Source organism: Monomorium pharaonis, chromosome 3 (genome assembly GCF_013373865.1).
Source record: "Monomorium pharaonis isolate MP-MQ-018 chromosome 3, ASM1337386v2, whole genome shotgun sequence".
NCBI classification, from domain to species: domain Eukaryota; kingdom Metazoa; phylum Arthropoda; class Insecta; order Hymenoptera; family Formicidae; genus Monomorium; species Monomorium pharaonis.
In genome coordinates, this window is record NC_050469.1 from 28875962 (window position 1) to 28894231 (window position 18270).

Consider the following 18270-nt stretch of genomic DNA (forward strand, 5'->3'; position numbering starts at 1 on the left):
CTGGGGCCGCAGGCTGACTCCCCAGGTCGACTGACCGAGCTGACTGTCTCTATGGCTGGCTGGCTGGCTTTGCCGGTGTAGCCACCCAGCCGGCCACCTTCCTCTTCTCCCGCGTGTGTGCCACCAGTCGGCCGGGGTTTACCTGGCGTTACCTGCCAGCCTGTAGCCTCAGTTCACTCACGTCACTTCGAGCAACCGGTTCGGAGTCCTCTCGGCATCCGCACGCTCGCACTCGACTTTACGTAAAAACCTTTCCTCTCTCATATTTCTGACTCCTTTTCTCGCGTACATACGCGCATAACTCTTCATCATCCTCTCCTCCTTCTTCTTCTTCTTCCTCCTCTTGGTCTTAAATTCATCTTCTTCGTTCATCATCTCCTACAACTTTGTTTCTTTTTCGCGTGCGCATTTCTCTGCCGTGTCGTTTGTGCCTATTACCGGATATTGGTGCGCGAGCTGTATCTCGTTCGATAAAGCGATCGATCGCGTCAAGATCCTCTCGCGGCCGCTGAGATCGCAATTTACATCGCGCCAACTGCAGAAGACTCTGATGTGAATGACGACGGGCCAGACAACAGTGAAATTTTAACGAACCTCTCAAAGTAGCACGCACTTGCGAAGCGAAAGAAGACGGACGACCGGTCTGGGAAAGGAATTGTAAGGAAGAGGGTGTTACCGATACTGATCAGTATCAGGTATATTCTCATTCAATACAGCGAGAACAGGGGCGTGGGTAATCGACGAACGGATATTACTAAGACGCGAGAATTGATTAAAATCTGATCGACATCTTTATCCCTTTTAGATCGAAACCGGTCAGCAGTTAGAGTCAGCTTCACCGCAGCAAGAAACAGAAATTCAAGTATTACTCGTTCGTTCGAGAGGCATTCGAAACATGCTTGATTACTCATATAAGCGGCGCGTCCGCAAATTACTTTTTTACATTGCGCCAAAGAAAAACTTTGCATGACTATTTTTTTTTTTTTTTCCAGATCGGGCGAAATCGTAACGCGCGCGATCTTCGCTAGAGGCTAGAGAGAAACGATCGTATCCCGTTTTAAATGTCTCTCGGTGTTTTTATTATCGGCTGTAACGATCGCCGGTGAAATCTATTTCTTCGCCGTGCTCGCAAAGGGGCACGTTCCCAACGGTTTCTCTTTCTTGTATATCCGAGATTTTCATCGGGTCAGTGTCCTCCAGTACCGGTGACCGTTATCCGCCGGCTCCGACCTCGGCGCGAAAAACATCGGCACACTGGGAAGTCGCGGAATAAGAAATGAACTCCATCGTGGACGAAACGCTGGGCCATTTCGTCGATTGTCGATACGACCGGTCGTACAACGCGCCCCTTTCCCCGCTCCCACGATTACGTAAATACGAAAATGAGTTTCTCGTCGCGAAATGATGGGACGAATCATCGATACTTTGCGCGGGCGAGCACCGGTACGGATTACAAATAGCCTCGATACATCAAACGTAACGCGACGGTTATCGAGAACTTATCGTGCGAGAACGGCTCAAGAAATTCTACGCAAATAGTCTCGTGAGGTTCCTCTCTCTCTCTCTCTCTTTCTGTCTCTTTCTTTCTGCCGTTAGAAATTACATAACTCCGCGTGCGGCATGAGAAACATACCGAGCGGAATTATAAGTGCAGATTTTCTGGCCTTTAGCCTGTCGCGTATGTCACTTTTGCAAATATGCAAATGCACACCGTAATACCGCAATTTATCGGCTCGCAGTAATATTGTTCGCAGCAACGTATCTCTCTCTCCTGACGTCGTGATTTAATACGATTACGAAAGTCACGAAGAGCGGAACAGTGTCTCGGGGCCCTTGTCCCGGGGACCGTTTGATATTTTATTGTCTTCACAGCTTCACCCCACCCACCACCAATTATATCCTCTCCTTCCCCATTCATCTATTCTCTCGTCCCAGATATCGCGTTGCGTCACTGTGAAATCCTTTCGTCATGGGTACCAGGGTGTTCAGTCTCCAATCTCTGAGAGAAGGAGACTTTTTTGTCCGCTCCGACTTTTTCTCCCGCAGCTCTCGGCGAGAGAGCAACGATACTTATATTGCGCATCGCGCACGAATTTGCGGATGTAGAGCCGTTTTTTCACGTGCTCGAAACGTGCCAGCTGAACCCTCTCTCTCTCTCTCTTTTTCTTCCTCTCTCTCTCTCTCTTCCTATCCCCGGTAAAAATAAAACAGACGCAGAAAAATGCGCGACGCGGATTAGAAAGCGTGCTTCAGATACGATACAAAGATTTCACTCTTGATTATTTATCTCGCCTTGGGATGCACATTACGCTAACGTATTTTGCGCGCAATCAATTATTCCACCGCCGATCGTCGGCACTGATGACCGGCGAATGTAGGTTAATGAGGTAATTCGGCGATGAGGAGAGCACGAGCGCACGACCGCCCAACTATACGGGATGATTTTCTCCTTAATCACGTGCCTTCGATACAGATTCATCACCGATCGAAAGGCGGAAGAGTCAAAATCGCGCGCTTCGGATCGTAGCGCGGATCGCGAAGGAAAGAGACGAAGAAGAGGAGAAGCGGGCATTCCAACGAGAAGAGAAGTCGAGGTCACACGAAACCTGTTCGAAGAGTTATGAGATCGCGAAATGGGGGCTTAAGCATGCCCGAGACACGCGTTTGTGTTTTCGCGGCCATTGTGTATCTTGATTTACACAAATCAACGGACCCCCGTCGGCCCGACAACCGTTGCGTCTCAATTTGCGAGGCGTACACAAATTTTATGATTTGACTCGATCTCGACAGACAAGTTTTTTTTCATATATTAAAAAGAAATCTGTAACTGTCAATTGTGTGTAGTTAATGTAACGTTGACTATAACGAGTAACAGTGTTTACATTTTTGACATTTTTTGTTTTTGCAATATTAATCTTAATAAGAAATTTAGAAACGCGATTAAATAATGTCAATAACGTTTACTTGTTATTAAAATTTATTATTAAAGTATTATCTAAAGCAAAAATAAATTTAAATATCTGCATAAAATTCTTTTCTTAATTTATAATATTTACGAAATCTCCCTTTGTTTTAAGTATCATAACGCAAAATACTCTGGAAATAAATTAGTTTCTAATGACTGCAATGTTGTTAAAGAAACACGCATGCGTATCTCTCGTCGAATAACTTCGACGAATAATTCCGACTGATATACTTAACATCTTTTTTTTACGACTTGGTGCGGACTCGATAAGACGAACCAACAAAAATCGCCACGACAAGGCTAAACAGAGGAATGCAATTCCGATTATTTTTATTATCAGATTATTTCCGAAGTAATAATCTCCGTACAGAGCATTTAACCGCTTAAAAGACTTCTGCGAGCAGCCATTATTTCCGCGCCGCCGTTTCTCGATGTTCGAATAAACCGTGAGAACCAGAATGATGGCATGACCGGAAGAATGGCTTGAGAACTGAAGGAGAGAGAAAGAGAGAGAAAGAGAGAGAGAGAGAGAGAGAGAGAGGACTCGCAGATAGTCGGCGAAGAATCGCAACTACATACACGGTGCACTGTGAAGATTCGAATCGTGAGAACCGCGCGGGAAAACTTGAAGCTACGTCACTCCCTCGGATATATATTTCCTTTTACGCGCTCCATAAATAAATTATTTCGCTACGTTATACGCCAAATCAATTCCTCCGTGAACGGCACGTCGATCATTTTCGACGATCGTGATTTTATCTTAATCGGCATGAAACGAATTAAATCAGGCTGCGCCTCGTAACAGCGCGCACTACGGGATTCATTAAGGGCAAAAGAAAAAGGGATAGGGAATTCTCGATGCGAGAGATCGATAACCAAGGTGTTAGCTTCTTGGTATTCCCTTGATCATCGGTGTAATCGATCATTTTAAATGAAACGATGAGAGTCGGCTCGTCGTCTCGTCTCTCGTTTTTCACAACGGGATGACCGTGAAAAATTAGCATAACACAAGAAAATGTAAGAGAAGTTATGGTGCTTGATTGAAGTCGGTCTTTTGTTATCTGAAATCTTTTTGGTCACAAAAACCCGACCTCAAGTTTATCAATAAATATATATGTAAGGAAGGATATTTATAACTAAAAGTGATTTCTGATCTACAGCAGAAACGACCGGGGGAAAGACACGAACGGATAGATGAATACTTGACTAGATTATAGCCTGCGGTAAGACGGAGAGGATAGGAGGTGGTACAACTTGACGTGAAAAAGCAGACAGCACTCGGCTCTGGTCGAACCTGAGGAATCGGTGGGAATGATTTTGTGGGTGGGAGCGGGCAAATCGCGAGAGGCGAGCAGAAATAAAAAGAGAGAGAGAGAGAGAGAGAGACTCGGGACGAGACGCAAGTAGAGTTTGAAGGACGAGCGTGGAGAACGCCTGGAGAACAAATCACGGCGCGCTCCGCGAGAGATCTAGCAGACGCGGCTTCCGGGAAGAGTCATCGATCCGTGACGGAAGAGAGCAAGAAGGGGAAAAGAAAAAGAAACAGTCGACAGGCTTTGGACTGCCTTCGAGGTGGACTGCGCTTCGTCCACCCCCTTGACTCCGTTTTTTTTTCCTCCTCGCGGAAACGAATCGAACTGACCCCGTTCCGGTCCCCCGTTTCCCGTCTGATTTATGACTCGAAATTTTCAAAGTAAACTTGGGCGCTATCGGCCTATTAATATCGAAATCTATTTCCGCTGTCATAATTGTACAACGAGATTAATAGCCTTTGTATCGTTTTGTTACGATCGTTCAACGTTCGCTTTATCACGCCACCATCTTTGCTTTGATTTATTCCGGGCTTGTCTTTCAGTGCGACGTCGAATCCGACAACAGTTACGGAATAAAGTACGTATCGCTCACAATATTTAGAAATAATATAAATCGCTGTTGCAGATAAAGTCTCGAGTAGAGCGAGTCGTATCGATCGCGCGCGCATGCATCTAAAGGAACGACGTTGCGACATATCGCCACTCGAAGGCCACCGGTATCGATTATTACCTTTCGAAGTTTCTTTCAGCGAGGCGCAATCACAACGGATGGAAATTCCTCGCGCGACTTTCCCGCCGGCTTGTCTACCGGCTTGGATTCTGTAAATGGCACTGGAAGAATTCACGGGGGATTTAAGCAATAGGCCCGTGGAGCTCCCGTGTCATACACAGCGTCCGGCCTTACGGCGCGATAAGCCCAGGAAATCATTCTCTGCTGCGCGGCACTAAAACGTCCACCGACACCGGCTATCAGTTTATAAACATCAAGCACACGTACGTATTGGAGAGAGACTTACATATGGACCGAGCAACCCACGTTGCCGGCATCGCGCCTCCTGCCAGCTTTGCGCGTGTAAGACAAGAATTATTTTGCTCCTCGACCCCTCGCGGAGACGCGTAATATAATTCGCTGAAAAAGTAACATTTGTGTAACTTTCCACACTATATTTCTAAGTAAGTCTCCGCTCCATTATATAAATCACTAACGCTTATCTGTGACGCCTAAGCACTAAAAACTTTCTAAAAACTGTCACATTAACTCTAATTTATTTTCCTATTAATAATCTTTAAGTAGTATAAACTTCGTATTTCTAAGACGTTCGAATTTCTTGCATGTCCAAATGATCGAGTTGTATCCTCGAAATAATCCACGCCTGATGCGGCACGAATTTCTTCAGCTGAAATTCCGCTTCGTGCAAACCATTACGAGGCCAGCAGCTAGCCCGCCCCTATTCTCCTTACTTCCCGCGAGTCGCGGTGGCGCCGTGCATACACGTGGCAGGCAACCGCTTGGCAACGAGCAACGACCTCCTCCTGTGCAAGAACACGCCGCAAAGCGTCGCGGATGAGAGTCACGGGGAGGCGCATTTGCTTCGAGCGAAATGCCCGTTTCGTCGCGGCGCGACAATGACGGCCGAGGCGGCGGCGACGACGACGACGGGACGGCGAGGAGGGCCGGCAAGGAGAGGAGAGCGTAACGGGGGAGACGGAGGAGCCAACCGGAAACGGACTCCGCGCGATGGCAGAAGCACATAGAAAATGCCCGGGAAGGTAAAAAAAGGCCGCGTCAAGGTCCTCAGGCAGATTCGCAACGCGGCTTAACTCGTGTCACACACCACCTGTCGCGCGCGGCTAAGGCAGGTAAATGCCGCACTCTTCGTCATCATCGCTCTCGCCGGTGCCTCGCTCACTCGGAAAAAGCTCCGTCGACAGCTCCGTGAAAGATTCCCCGTTCGGGGTCTCATGTATGTACGCGGAATCGGCAAAATCAGAGAGAAATCCGCGAACAAAATTTCGCACGAAACTTATTCCAAACTGCTCGGCGTGATTTTTTTGACAATTTATTATCTAACTACAGCTTTGATATCCCGTTCTCTTTTTACGTATAAAGAAATATCGAATTTGCATTGCGAAAAACTACACGCGACACGTTGGTTTTTTTTTTTTTTTTTTTATCGTCCAAGTAAGCTCGCATTCTTCAATGAAACGATCATCAAGAAATAATAGTGTCGGGGATGTAATCTCAAATCGCGGACAAGTGAAGAAAGACAATCGATTCGACGAAAAGTAAATCGTAATACTGGCATTTGATTACCTGTTGCGTCACACCTGTTGCTGCACGTACGAGTACTACGTGACTTCGTAGTGGCCATGAAAAGATTTTCTCGATTGTCTCCGTGCCGCATTATGTATCGTGATACGTCTACATGAATAATACACATTAAAAAATTTTCAATATATTGATAGAAACTACTTTTTTGCAAAAAGTTATCTTTTAATTAGATATACCTGAAAAATTACGTGTCGTAAACAAAACGAGGAAAAAAGTGTTATTAAAATATTAGCAAAAAATCAAAAATTCTCACTATTTATGATAGGAAAGGGGTTTAAATAATGATAAAAGAAGTCAATCTAAAAATGTGTAACAAAGGATATATTTATAGAATTTCCAATTTTTTTGCATGCTTTTTAGTAACATAGGAAGGAAGAAAGGAATCGACTCGATTCCAAGTACAACTGGACGTGACGTTTCAATTCGTAGGTTTTCAACTGGAGAAATGAATATTTTCGATCTCCGCTGTTGATAAAACACCTCGTGGTTCGATCGTGCTCACGTCCTCTCAGGAATCTCTCTCGATCTCATTGTTCGTGGGCAGCAGGGCAGAAAGCGGCGCTTCCGGTTTCAGGTTGAGTTGCACGACGGTCAGACGAACGAACGGACAGGCCTGGCTGCATCCTGGCTCCCCGGGTAAGCACCTGCGCCATGTTGGGCATGATACAAACCAAGGTGGAAGGGAAAGCAACGTAACGTCTCATTTCTGCGCTAAATTCCTCGAACCCACGGTTCATGTTTCGCCGCCGATGTTTCCCCGCTTAAACAAACAATTGTTAAGATGTTTTCTCCCGATTGTACACTTTCTTATCGTGAATATTTCGCGATCACGGTCATTCATAATTCATAACCGTGGCAAGATTTCACCTGTATAATTAATGCGGCGGTGCATAATTAACAGTGGACGATAAAAATTCTGAAACGTTGAATCCTCCCCGCACGGAGGAGCGAACCGTGACCTGTGTGCGTGCGCATAACAACGTTATTATTATTATTTTTTTTTTTAGCGCTTTCTGCCATGGTACCCGCGGAAAATTGTCGTAGCAACGGCGAAGTGGATAAGTCGGCGCGGAACCGGAAGTCGCCGTGGGACCGCTCGCTGTGAGGCCGCTGAAAATACCGAGCGAAACCTCTTCGTGCTCCCTGGGAACCGCCGATTAGCCACACGCGCGTGTATATTTTTCGCCTGTGTAGCGTGTGTGCAGGCAGTCATCACGGCACACGCACACAACACGCGCGCGTGCGCACGTACACGGAAGCGTGACGCGCGTTGAGTTTGTGCGGAGGTACACGGCACACGCGGGGGGACACAGAACGTTAGGCGAATACGGCAAAGATAAAATCCTGCGGCTTGTACAACTACGCCGCAGAAGAATTTCTTTAATCGTGAGAAAATAAAGATTGACGCCATTCAGCAGATCCATTGAAAGCCGTCTCGCGTTCCGAGTTAAAAAAAAAAAAAGGAAAGAACCTGGAAACGGAGATTAGGGGGGCCGTCGAATCGTTACGTTATTGCCGTGTTCCACGGACACGTTGGTTAATAATAATAAACCTGCGCACCACTACAAGGTAGATCGATGACTCATGCTAATCATTGTTACGCTATGAAAAACGTCGGCTACGTGATTGTCCAGAAAAGCATTGAAGCATACTTTGTCTCTGGTCTTTACCGCTGTAGCTCCACGAGGAAGAAACCTAATGAAGTGATCGCAGGCATCAGATCTAATGAAGTTTATTAATCAAGATGACAAGCCAGCAAAGGTCCTGGGTATTTGAAAGCTACCCAAATGTTGGGCAAATACGATTGAAGGATTAATAATGGTACGGTAATGAGAAGCGATTTATACCGTAGTAACGTATTGGAACGATGTGGCTATTCGTCTTTTGGTTTCTAGGTACCGAATTCGAGCTACATCTAGAGACCGTGGGCGACGCTGACGTCACGCTGACCAATAACTTTCTCGGCTCGGTGTCCTCGGAAAAATAAATGTGGACACATTTGCAGTGGCAATTTAACATCGCAATTTATCGTGGTCGGTCCCAGTGCGAGAAAATCATTACTTACGAATATATTAATTTCAAATTAATAACATCGTTAAGTAAATTGAAATAAAAATTTTTTTAGTATTATTTTTTAAAGGCAAAATTTATTTAGTTACAAAGTAGAAGAGAAGTAATAAACTTTTAATTTCGAAATACGCGAGTTGTAAATTTAGGAAGACGAACAGAGTTATGAAAATTTGGTGTTTATGAGAGTTGGCACTTTATACTGAATTATATATATATTTGTATATATTTCTCGAAACACATCGGGTCTTTCCTTACAGCCAAACTCCTTTATTCGAACACAGTGATCGCGGTTATTTTACGGGCCATCAATCCTCGACTATCGTCATCGCCAGAGCTAATATTGACTTACGATCAAAATCAGAACTTCGTAACAAATATATCGATCGTGACGGCTCATTCGCGTCTGCAAAGTGACGCTAAAACCGTCCGATCTCGCGCGAAAGCGGACACATTTGTTTCTCGAGTTACTATCGAGTAAATATCGCTACTAGCTGATATATGGTGGCTGTCGCTCAACACCAACGTTCCTGTCTTAAAGTTAACGGTGCGAAAAAAAAAAAAGGAAACTTGTAACCGAGTATCAATTGTTTATAATATTGGCTTTCAAAATGCAACGTCCATTAGATGTAACAAAATATTTGCGCATGTCCGATCGATAATCGTCGAAAATTATATAAAATCTTTTTCTCTCGCTCCTCGTAACTGTGTTACGAATGTATGTAACGTTAATAAAAAGGCGTATTGAGTGCTCGTTACAGTAGACGAAACATCTACACCGATCGATCGTTCTTTTTGTTGCGTTCTATTGAGTAATTCGACGAACGGAGCTTTTATATAATGCGGCAAAAGAGTGGTGCTTATTTCATCCGCGAAAATACAAGTGTGTCTCGCGTATCGCTGTCTCGTAACCCCGGACTATTTTAGTATACGCTCGTGCACACAAAGCTGGTATACAGTACGTGATTATTAAGGCTGTTACTCGCCTCCTGGCATCGTCGAATGACATCGCACGACGGGATTTCCGGGAAACTATTATTTTTAGTTTGGTCGGCAATCAAGCCGCGTATTACGGAACGGAGGTGCAGCGATATCGAGTGCACGCAATGGCGTTCCCGCAACGAGCGGCTATAAAACTTTTTCTCTTTGCAGCCAGACAAAATTGTCGAGCGTCAATATTCTCGCGGCGCGTTTATGAATAAAACAGGTGCACGTCAATAATTTATTTTGCAGGCTGTGACGCAATATGTAACAGTGTTCAGCAGCTATATACATTGTATCTATCTCGTTACGCAACGACAATCGCGCGGACAACGTCGATGACTGAAGAAGCACGAAACGCGGAGAAACGCCAAATAATACGTATCAGTTACGAAAGAGCGCAGAGCCACATAACGATCCGTGACAGTTACAGTCCCACACTGCGTCCCACCTTTTCCCCGCGTCTTTCGGTCTCAATGGAACCGTGGGATCCGGGCGCGCAGCTCCCCTTCTGCTGTCGCCGATAAGCGACACGACGCGATTTTTCCCGCCAATAAAATCGGCGAACGTGCTTTGACCGAATCGGGAGCACTTAGCGATAGATATAAAAGCCGCGATTTATGGGGACGGGACGAGCCGATACGTGGTCGTCAGTCATCGCCACGTCGAGCGGCGTCGGTAGCAAAATGCATCTGGACGATCGCCAAATTCAAAAATAAGTTCGAAATTCGAAGGAATCGCCCGATCGTGATCGCGATTTTGCAACGCGAGTAACGTACACAGCCAATTTGCGAAACACCGCTCGACGACGACGAGGATATCCGCTCTATCGCGGACTTTGATACCCGCGGCGGATGATCTCTCTTTCTCACGTTGACAGGCGACTTTTACGTGTGTTTGTTTCCTTAAGCTGCGATCTTTTCCCCTCCACGAATGTATCAGCAAAAACGTCGATGCGCACAGTCATCGTCCCGCGATGATTCACGAAATCGATTTCAGGCTCGTCAGGCTCATCTCGGGAGGGCGATCTCGGAACGTTTTCTCTCGGAATAAATTTCGCAGGAGCAGCTCTTCGTATTTACGGGGTTCACGCGCAGTCGTTTCTCGCCAAAATCGAATCGAGAATTTAGAGTCAGGCAATCCGTATTCTTTCGCGTTCACTTTTGTCAGCCATGACTTTCCTCCCGATCGCGCGGGTCGCCTTTATCTCGGGGGCGGCATGCACCGAGACCGATCTCGCGGTTCCTGTAAATCTCTCCGGCTAGAGACGAGAGGATGATGCTCAGCGAGAGTAAGCGCGGCTCTCGGGCGCGAATGGGGGATCAGAGGAAAGAGAGAGGGGGCAACAGAGCGGAAGGATAGACTGTCTTTTCAGACCCCTCGGGTGGCCAGTTTAGTTCTGGTTGGCATCCGAACTGCATTGTCGCGCAGGGTCCAGGGATGCTGCGGTAACAATCGTCCTTCGTTTTCAAGATCCGTTTTTTATTTTCCGACCGATGAATACGACAGGAAAATAATACACGCTGGAAATTTCGCCGTGGTTGCTGTCTGTCAGAGCGTTCGTGTTGGTGCAGTTTTCTGAGGGGCGGTTTCGATAACTGCAGCGATCGATCACGTGCGTCGCTCAGCTGTTGCATGTCAAAGTTAAATAATCGCGGAGTTAAAAAGAATGATATAGAATTGTGCTGTAAAAGGCGCGTTGAAAACCACGGACACGGTGAACCGAGCTGCAAAGTTACGTGTTTACGAGAGTATACGAAGTGAACGGGTGAACGCCACCTCACCGTGTTTCCCCGATTGCAAATACCACTCGCGCGTTACCCGCGCGAATCGCGGCGGGGAAACGCTCGCGCGAGCGTTCGCGACCGCGCGTTTTTTCTCACCCGAAGTGATATTTAATCGGAGCGCGAGAGAGAAACCTACGCGCTCCGCGACAGAATTCGTCGGTAAAACACCGTTTGGCGCGTGGCGCGCGAAAAGCGAACTCGTTTTCCACTCGCAGGTTCGGACTCGCCGCCGATTAAATGACACTTGTGAAATCAACGCGCGCGCACGCACACACAGGCATTTTCACCGCTCCGAGCGAGAGAGGAAGCCGCGGTGAAGGGGCAGAATTGTTTGTTGATGGGACGTTCGTAGCTCGCTTTCGAGCAGTGCGCTATGAGAACAGTTCCTGAAGGCAACGCCGACCTAGGCTAGGTGTTCTCCAATCCACGAGAAATTCGGGGAAGCGCGCGTCACGTCGCATGATCTTCGATTTAGATTTAGACTTTACTCACAATCGTTACAATCGAGGAGACTAACGCAATCGTTTCTGGGAGGCCACGTTTACAGCGTTGGGAATCACAAAGAGCAGATATGAGAGCGAATCGTCGTTGGCGCGCGGTCTAAGAATATCTGCGACGCGGATCGTTGAACCACAGGCTCTCCTTTCTTCTTTCCAAGTGTTTCGAGCCGCCCGGGAGAAATAAATCAGAAACTTTCTCCGACTAACGCTCGGCTCGCCAGTACTTCGTAAACGATGTCGGGGGACACCACGTCCGACGATGAGGGATCGCAGGAGGATCCGCCGCGATACGACGTCGACGATTTGGAAATCATCAAGACTATCGGTAAGCTGTGCTCGAAATCTTGTTCCATATGAAACACCAATCGGAATTAGTTCGTTACTTTACACTGAATTCGTGTTCAGTAAGCATTTTGGATTGTCTTTTAAGTATATAAAGATTAAATCAGTACAATACGTATTTTTTTAATTTGAATTCTACAAAAGTCTTATTTTATATTTGCATTTTCAAGAATTTTAGATCTCGCATATGGGTGACGTAATATTAAAGAAAAAAAGGAAATGAAATTCGAATGCTTGCCTGACGCCTTTTAAAATAGCTTGCTAAATTATAAACAAACTATAAATTTTAATGTCGTGCACAAAATTACAATTAGAGAAACTTCTTACATTAATAATACATAAGATTAGAAAGTTGTTTAATTTCAAGATTTAAACCTCGTATGTATTTGTGGGAGGATAAATAAAAAATTCAATAAAGAAACTCAGTTTCAAGCAATACTCAAATTTGAGAAAAAAAAACACCAAGCGAGTAGAAATTAAATTCACCAGTTTCAAAGTGGGACACCAGAGAGTAAGAGGATATCCAGTGTATATTTATAACTGCTCGTTAAAGTCAGAATTATGTGAGAGAATGGTTCAGAAAATTGCAGGTGCTCAGTCCCCGTAAGACTCTCTCTTTTTTTTTTAATATTACTTCAGCCCAACACAGACGTTTTTTTGTTGCACACGTCTTTTGATCTTCTGTCACTCGGACAATCTGCGCGCGACACTTCATCCAAATTCGCGTCCGTCGTGCGAGAGTATTTAAAGCGTCCACGCCATCACCGGAAGCGCCTCGTCGTTCTATCGTTGACACCTGTTCCGATTCGTAGTTGGCAGCGGTCTCCTCGGCAGGCGATACGCATGTATCATATCGTCCCGATTGCCGCGGCCAATTTCGTCGCTACTCTCCACGCAAGATGCATGTACTTTCGACCGACGTGCACGCGCGCATATAAACATGCAAAATCTCTCGCGGCGACCGTCGCAATGTGACGGCAAATTTCGCAGTTTAATTTGGCCAGGGCTCATTGCACGCGCGCTAATTGGTCACGCTACGTTAACCAGAACAACCGAGTCACCTGCATTCGTGAGAAAGTGCATTAAATAGACCGCTCTGCGTAATGCATAATCAGATCAAAAGAATGTTGAAAGCGTTGGTAATTAGTGATTCAGTGGTGATCGGTTCAGTAAACGGCATATTTTATGTTAATGTTATTCGAAAAATTAAAACGCGTTGTATCGCGTCGTAATATTGACAAATCGAAGTTCAAGTGTGTATCGTCAGAGAAAAATGACTCATTATGCACGAGCGTAATACAATGTAATAAGATTGATTCGCGATATTTCCTCATAAAAATGTAATACTGGGCAGTATTAAATTGGCTAATAATTATTACTTATTTTGAGCGTTAAAAGTACTAGCACTGCTTTTAATACTTATATTAAATAATAATTATTGCCCAGTATTAATCTGTATATTTTATTATAATTTTTAGGCACAGGCACTTTCGGCAGGGTGGTTCTCTGTAGGCACCATGGAACATTTCTCGCTCTGAAAATCCTCTCCATGGTCGACGTAATTAGATTGAAGCAAGTCGAGCACTTGCGCAACGAAATCACAATCCTGAAGGAAGTTAAGCACCCTTTCATCGTCAACATGTAAGTATATACGTCTAATATTACTAAATAGAAAGTATTACTTGAGGACGGTCGACAATTACTCCCCGATTATTTCATACGTGTGCTTGTTGAACGCGCGATGTAATTGTCCAAGGGAATGAAGAAAGTGTTGTTGCGTTTGTCGGTCAAGGAGAGTATTCTCGAGGAGACGATTCGACGGAAAGCGCGGTCAAGAATAAGCAGATACATGCAAACGTTGTTCTATCCGTTTACGTCACGTTGCGATTAATAGGTGGCTAGAGAGGCGAGAGAAATCGACCTGTCTCCCCCTCTCCCCTCCCTTACCTCCCCGCGAAGGAAACGCTTTTTCAATAAGCCCAGCGAAATCGAGATCTGTTCACGTAACAGCTCAACTTGTCACCTAGTTTTCAGACTAATAATCGGATTATCGTCGTCTTTTCAGGCTATGGAGCGGCAGGGACGAGGCTAGGGTGTACATGCTGCTGGAATTCGTCGCTGGAGGAGAGCTCTTCTCTTACCTGAGGGCGGCCGGAAGATTCTCCGGGCCCACCAGTTGTTTCTACGCAGCCGAAATAGTTTGCGCGCTGGATTATCTGCACAGCAAGCATATAGTCTACAGGGACCTCAAGCCGGAGAATTTGCTCCTGGACAGTCAGGGCCATCTCAAAATCACCGATTTCGGCTTCTCTAAGAAACTTACGGACAGGTAAGTACGTATTTGAAATGAGAATAACTCAGAAGTGAAAATGTAAATTCACGATAATTGAAGATAAGTAAATTGCAATTTGCTTGCTAATAGAACGCCGGAAGGGAATAGAAGCATATAGAACTGAAATTAACGAGTTTACATAATAAAATGCTATCTATGATCTAACGTCACTTTTTATTTCCTTTCTTATTAATTCCCGTAAAGCTTTAAATTGTATCGATAAAGACCATCTGTCGTAAAATGAAATATGCAGCGTCATGCAATTAGCATGCATTACGGTTAAACGTCACCTGTTGTTACTTCTAACGGCGTGTCATAATAAAACATTGTGAAACCGTGGCTATAATTAACACGTGCATTTTTAGAACATGGACCTTGTGTGGCACGCCAGAATACTTGGCGCCGGAAATAATTCAAAGCAAAGGACATAATAAAGCCGTGGACTGGTGGGCGTTAGGCGTTTTAATTTACGAGATGCTGGCGGGTTATCCACCGTTCTTCGACGACAACCCTTTCGGGATCTACGAGAAGATCCTGAGCGGCAGGATAGAGTGGCCGAAGCACATGGATCCCATTGCGAAGGATCTGATCAAGAAGCTGTTGATCGCCGATAGAACGAAGAGATTGGGAAACATGAGGCAGGGTGCTGAAGACGTCAAGAGGCATCGATGGTTTAAGCTAGTCGAATGGCCCTTGGTAATTTCACATTGATCTGCTTGAGTTTGTCTAATGTATATGCACCTAAACATGGCAAAAGCTAAAAAATTAGTAGAGGATAAGGTATATTATGGACTTTATATGGCTACTTGCAATATCTTTGTTATTAAGAGTGAGGAATTCTAGGAATTACTTATACAATTACTTATTTAGTAGCCAAATACACAATGGCGCTAATTTAACAAACACAACAATTGACATTGGTTACAAGGCATTTTTACTTTTAATTTTGAAACTTTTAAAATATATTTTAGCAAACTTTAGCAAACTTCAACATATACTTCAGTGCTTTTTTATTGTTATTTAACATTTTATTCGGCTATACATATTTCGAGTTTACCAATTTAAACGACAATGTGATATGCCTTGTAAGCGTGTAGAAATCTCAATAAGCCTAATATTTCATATCGGAAGAGTTATTCATTATTTACATATAATGACCAATGAAAATTAAATTAATAGTTGATAGTTAAGTCATAATACCACCTTTTTCTTTATTTAACAATTTGTTGCCGTATGCGTGCCTCTACATTTCGTGATATGTCGGAAATGCAGCAACACTTAAACGATTGATCAATATCCGTAGGTGCCACAAAGGGCCTTGACACCCCCGATAAGGCCACGTGTGAAAACACCGGGCGATGCGAGCTGTTTCGACGATTATCCTGAAACTGACTGGCGTTCTCAACCACCCTTGCCACCAGATCAATTAGTTTTATTCCAAGATTTTTGACAATTAATGTGAGCGAATAGTTCGTTAAATAGTCACAAATATTTTATACTCACGAATTCATTAAGTCACTGCGCTAAACAAGAAAACACACTTTGTGGTATAAAACAATCGTGACAACACGTTGATGATAATTAACTTTCCATTCTGTACATAGATAACTTTTTATTGCGTATTACTTATTTATTTATACGTACCGTAGACTAGGTATTTCTCGTTGTTTTCATGAAATGCTGTAAATAAAAGTTAAACAGTTCAATTTTAAATGTACGTTTTAATTCTCAACTTATTTGCCTAAAACTGTTAAAAATCGCAAGATTCTATATGGCTATGTATATTGTTGAGCTGTATCTTAAATAAGTAATACAATTATTTTATATATTTTAATCGCGTAGAAAAATAAATCCATTTAAAGGACAATTATGTGTATGCTTTGATTATCAGATTTATCACCATCTACGTTTCATAAAGTTTTCAAAGCATAATAGATTATTTAAAGTCAGCCTTGACACGCTATGTTTGCACGCTTGATCATAGCAAAACAACTTCCTACGTAAAATGATAAAATCAACGTCATTTTGATCAAATTACAGTATAATACGATACACCGTAGAAGAAGCATTATCAAGCAAATGGTTCCATAGAAAATATTTTGCAAGTAGTAAATATCAAAAGAGTATTGAGAAAACTAAGAGTTTTCAGTCTACCTGCATCATGATATCGAATACTTTACAACATAAGAGACGTAGAGTGAAGAAGATTACAGTGGATCATGTAGAAGCTCCGAAAAGAACGAGGAGCAATTTATTTAATGACGCTAATGCAATCCAATTATACAATACACATAATATAGTAATAAAAAGTAGAAAAGAAATTATTCATCAGCTTTTTCACGAATATCTAAAAGAAAGCTCGATTCACGGCATAAAGTACTTCAGTAATTCAACATTGAAATCCAGCATTATTGGAAAGCTCTTCTGGATTATAATTATGATTGGCACTTTTGTGTGTAAGTAACAAGTGTATCGTACATAGATATGAAATATCATTATTTGTATTACATACTGTGTTATAATTTAATAGAAGTAGTGGAATATTAAAAAAAAAAGAATTTAAAAAAACTTTTTCTGACAAAAGTTATATGTGTATATAAGTTATAGAAGCGGGTAAATAATAGTAACATTAATTTAAAAAGAAACGATTTTATAATGTTATATCAAAATTATCTTAAAAGTTTTTTATGCTTATCATAATATTTACTTCTTCTAAACAAATAATTTTTTTTGATATTTTTTATTAAAAAATTATTATTAAAAACAACAAAAATATTCTAACTAATCCAAAAGATCACATTTCAAAAAATACCTTGTATATGAATGTACACATACGCGCGCGCGCAAGTTTTGCCATAAAAAATAGTTTAAAAAAAATTTAGCTCATAATGATCAACGAATTAATAATAACTTTGTTTAAGTTAATCATTTAGCTACGTTACTTAATACAAAATTCGTCAAATATATGTAACATTGTTTTTTTAGTTTTGAGCATAATGCTCGAAAAGTTCTGGCTACGTTACACTACTAATCCAACCCGCAGCGTCATTAAGTCATTTCACTCTCCAATATTTCAAGCCCCTTTTCCAGCTCTTACACTCTTTGTCCCTTAATACCACCGTTGGGTAAAACACGCAAAAAGGTATTCGAAAGTTTGACCTTACCAAATAATATGAGTAATAGTACAGGAAGATTCCTAGTTAGGTATGTGTATCTTTTTATGAATAGTGCATGTTATTTGTAAAAATATAAAATGATCCCAATTGCAATTCTAGAAAAAAACAATTCTATTCTATAATATCTAAGATTTTTATTTGTAATAATAATAACAGAATAATAAATACACAATAAATACACAAAATTCCTTTTAGATATGGACCCGCAATGGCGAATGAGAATAATCCTGGTGGTAGGAGTCACTTGAATGAATTGAAATTATTGTTAAAGACAAACAATATGACGCTACTCGATTTCCTAAAAGCTTTGCGACCTTGCGAAGACTTATTTGAAACTTGTTTTTGGGAAGGCAATGAAAAAAATTGCAGCGAACTGTTTAAAGTATCTTACACTTATACAGGTGTATGTTGCTCCTTCAACTATCTCCTCGAAGAATTCATAGAAACCGGCATGTAATTAATATTAATTCTTATT

At 42.9% G+C, this 18270-nt stretch overlaps 2 protein-coding genes and 1 long non-coding RNA gene across 5 annotated transcripts; 2 read left to right on the forward strand and 1 right to left on the reverse strand.

Moving 5' to 3' along the window:
• Positions 1-973: 973 nt before the first annotated feature.
• On the reverse strand, positions 974-12025 carry LOC114254670. The gene is made up of 2 exons (XR_003625991.2): positions 11938-12025; positions 974-7370 (listed from the first exon to the last, which is right to left on the reverse strand). It is a non-coding gene; the product is annotated as an uncharacterized LOC114254670 (long non-coding RNA).
• LOC105828244 (cAMP-dependent protein kinase catalytic subunit PRKX) lies at positions 11016-16336 on the forward strand. 3 transcript variants are annotated; one of them, XM_012666487.3, is made up of 5 exons: positions 11016-12270; positions 13766-13928; positions 14353-14616; positions 14985-15315; positions 15923-16336. In XM_012666487.3, exons 1-5 carry the CDS (start codon positions 12180-12182, stop codon positions 16067-16069), a joined length of 996 nt encoding a protein of 331 aa, XP_012521941.1. In that variant the 5' UTR covers positions 11016-12179; the 3' UTR covers positions 16070-16336. The 3 variants fall into 3 exon arrangements, with proteins under 3 accessions (XP_012521941.1, XP_012521940.1, XP_012521942.1); XM_012666486.3 differs by lacking the exon at positions 11016-12270 and adding an exon at positions 13449-13590; XM_012666488.3 differs by lacking the exon at positions 11016-12270 and adding an exon at positions 13453-13627.
• A 262-nt stretch (positions 16337-16598) lies between these two features.
• LOC105828245 (sodium channel protein Nach) lies at positions 16599-17743 on the forward strand. The gene is made up of 2 exons (XM_012666490.3): positions 16599-17075; positions 17605-17743. Exons 1-2 carry the CDS (start codon positions 16781-16783, stop codon positions 17730-17732), a joined length of 423 nt encoding a protein of 140 aa, XP_012521944.3. The 5' UTR covers positions 16599-16780; the 3' UTR covers positions 17733-17743.
• The last annotated feature ends 527 nt before the right edge of the window (positions 17744-18270 follow it).

Coding starts and splice junctions, on each gene's coding strand:
- LOC105828245 (XM_012666490.3), top strand. CDS start 16,781: ATGATATCGAATACTTTACAACATAAGAGACGTAGAGTGAAGAAGATT. Junction 17,076..17,604: donor TATGATTGGCACTTTTGTGT/GTAAGTAACAAG, acceptor TTGTTTTTTTAG/TTTTGAGCATAATGCTCGAA.
- LOC105828244 (XM_012666486.3), top strand. CDS start 13,473: ATGTTAATGTTATTCGAAAAATTAAAACGCGTTGTATCGCGTCGTAAT. Junction 13,929..14,352: donor CACCCTTTCATCGTCAACAT/GTAAGTATATAC, acceptor TCGTCTTTTCAG/GCTATGGAGCGGCAGGGACG. Junction 14,617..14,984: donor TCTAAGAAACTTACGGACAG/GTAAGTACGTAT, acceptor GTGCATTTTTAG/AACATGGACCTTGTGTGGCA.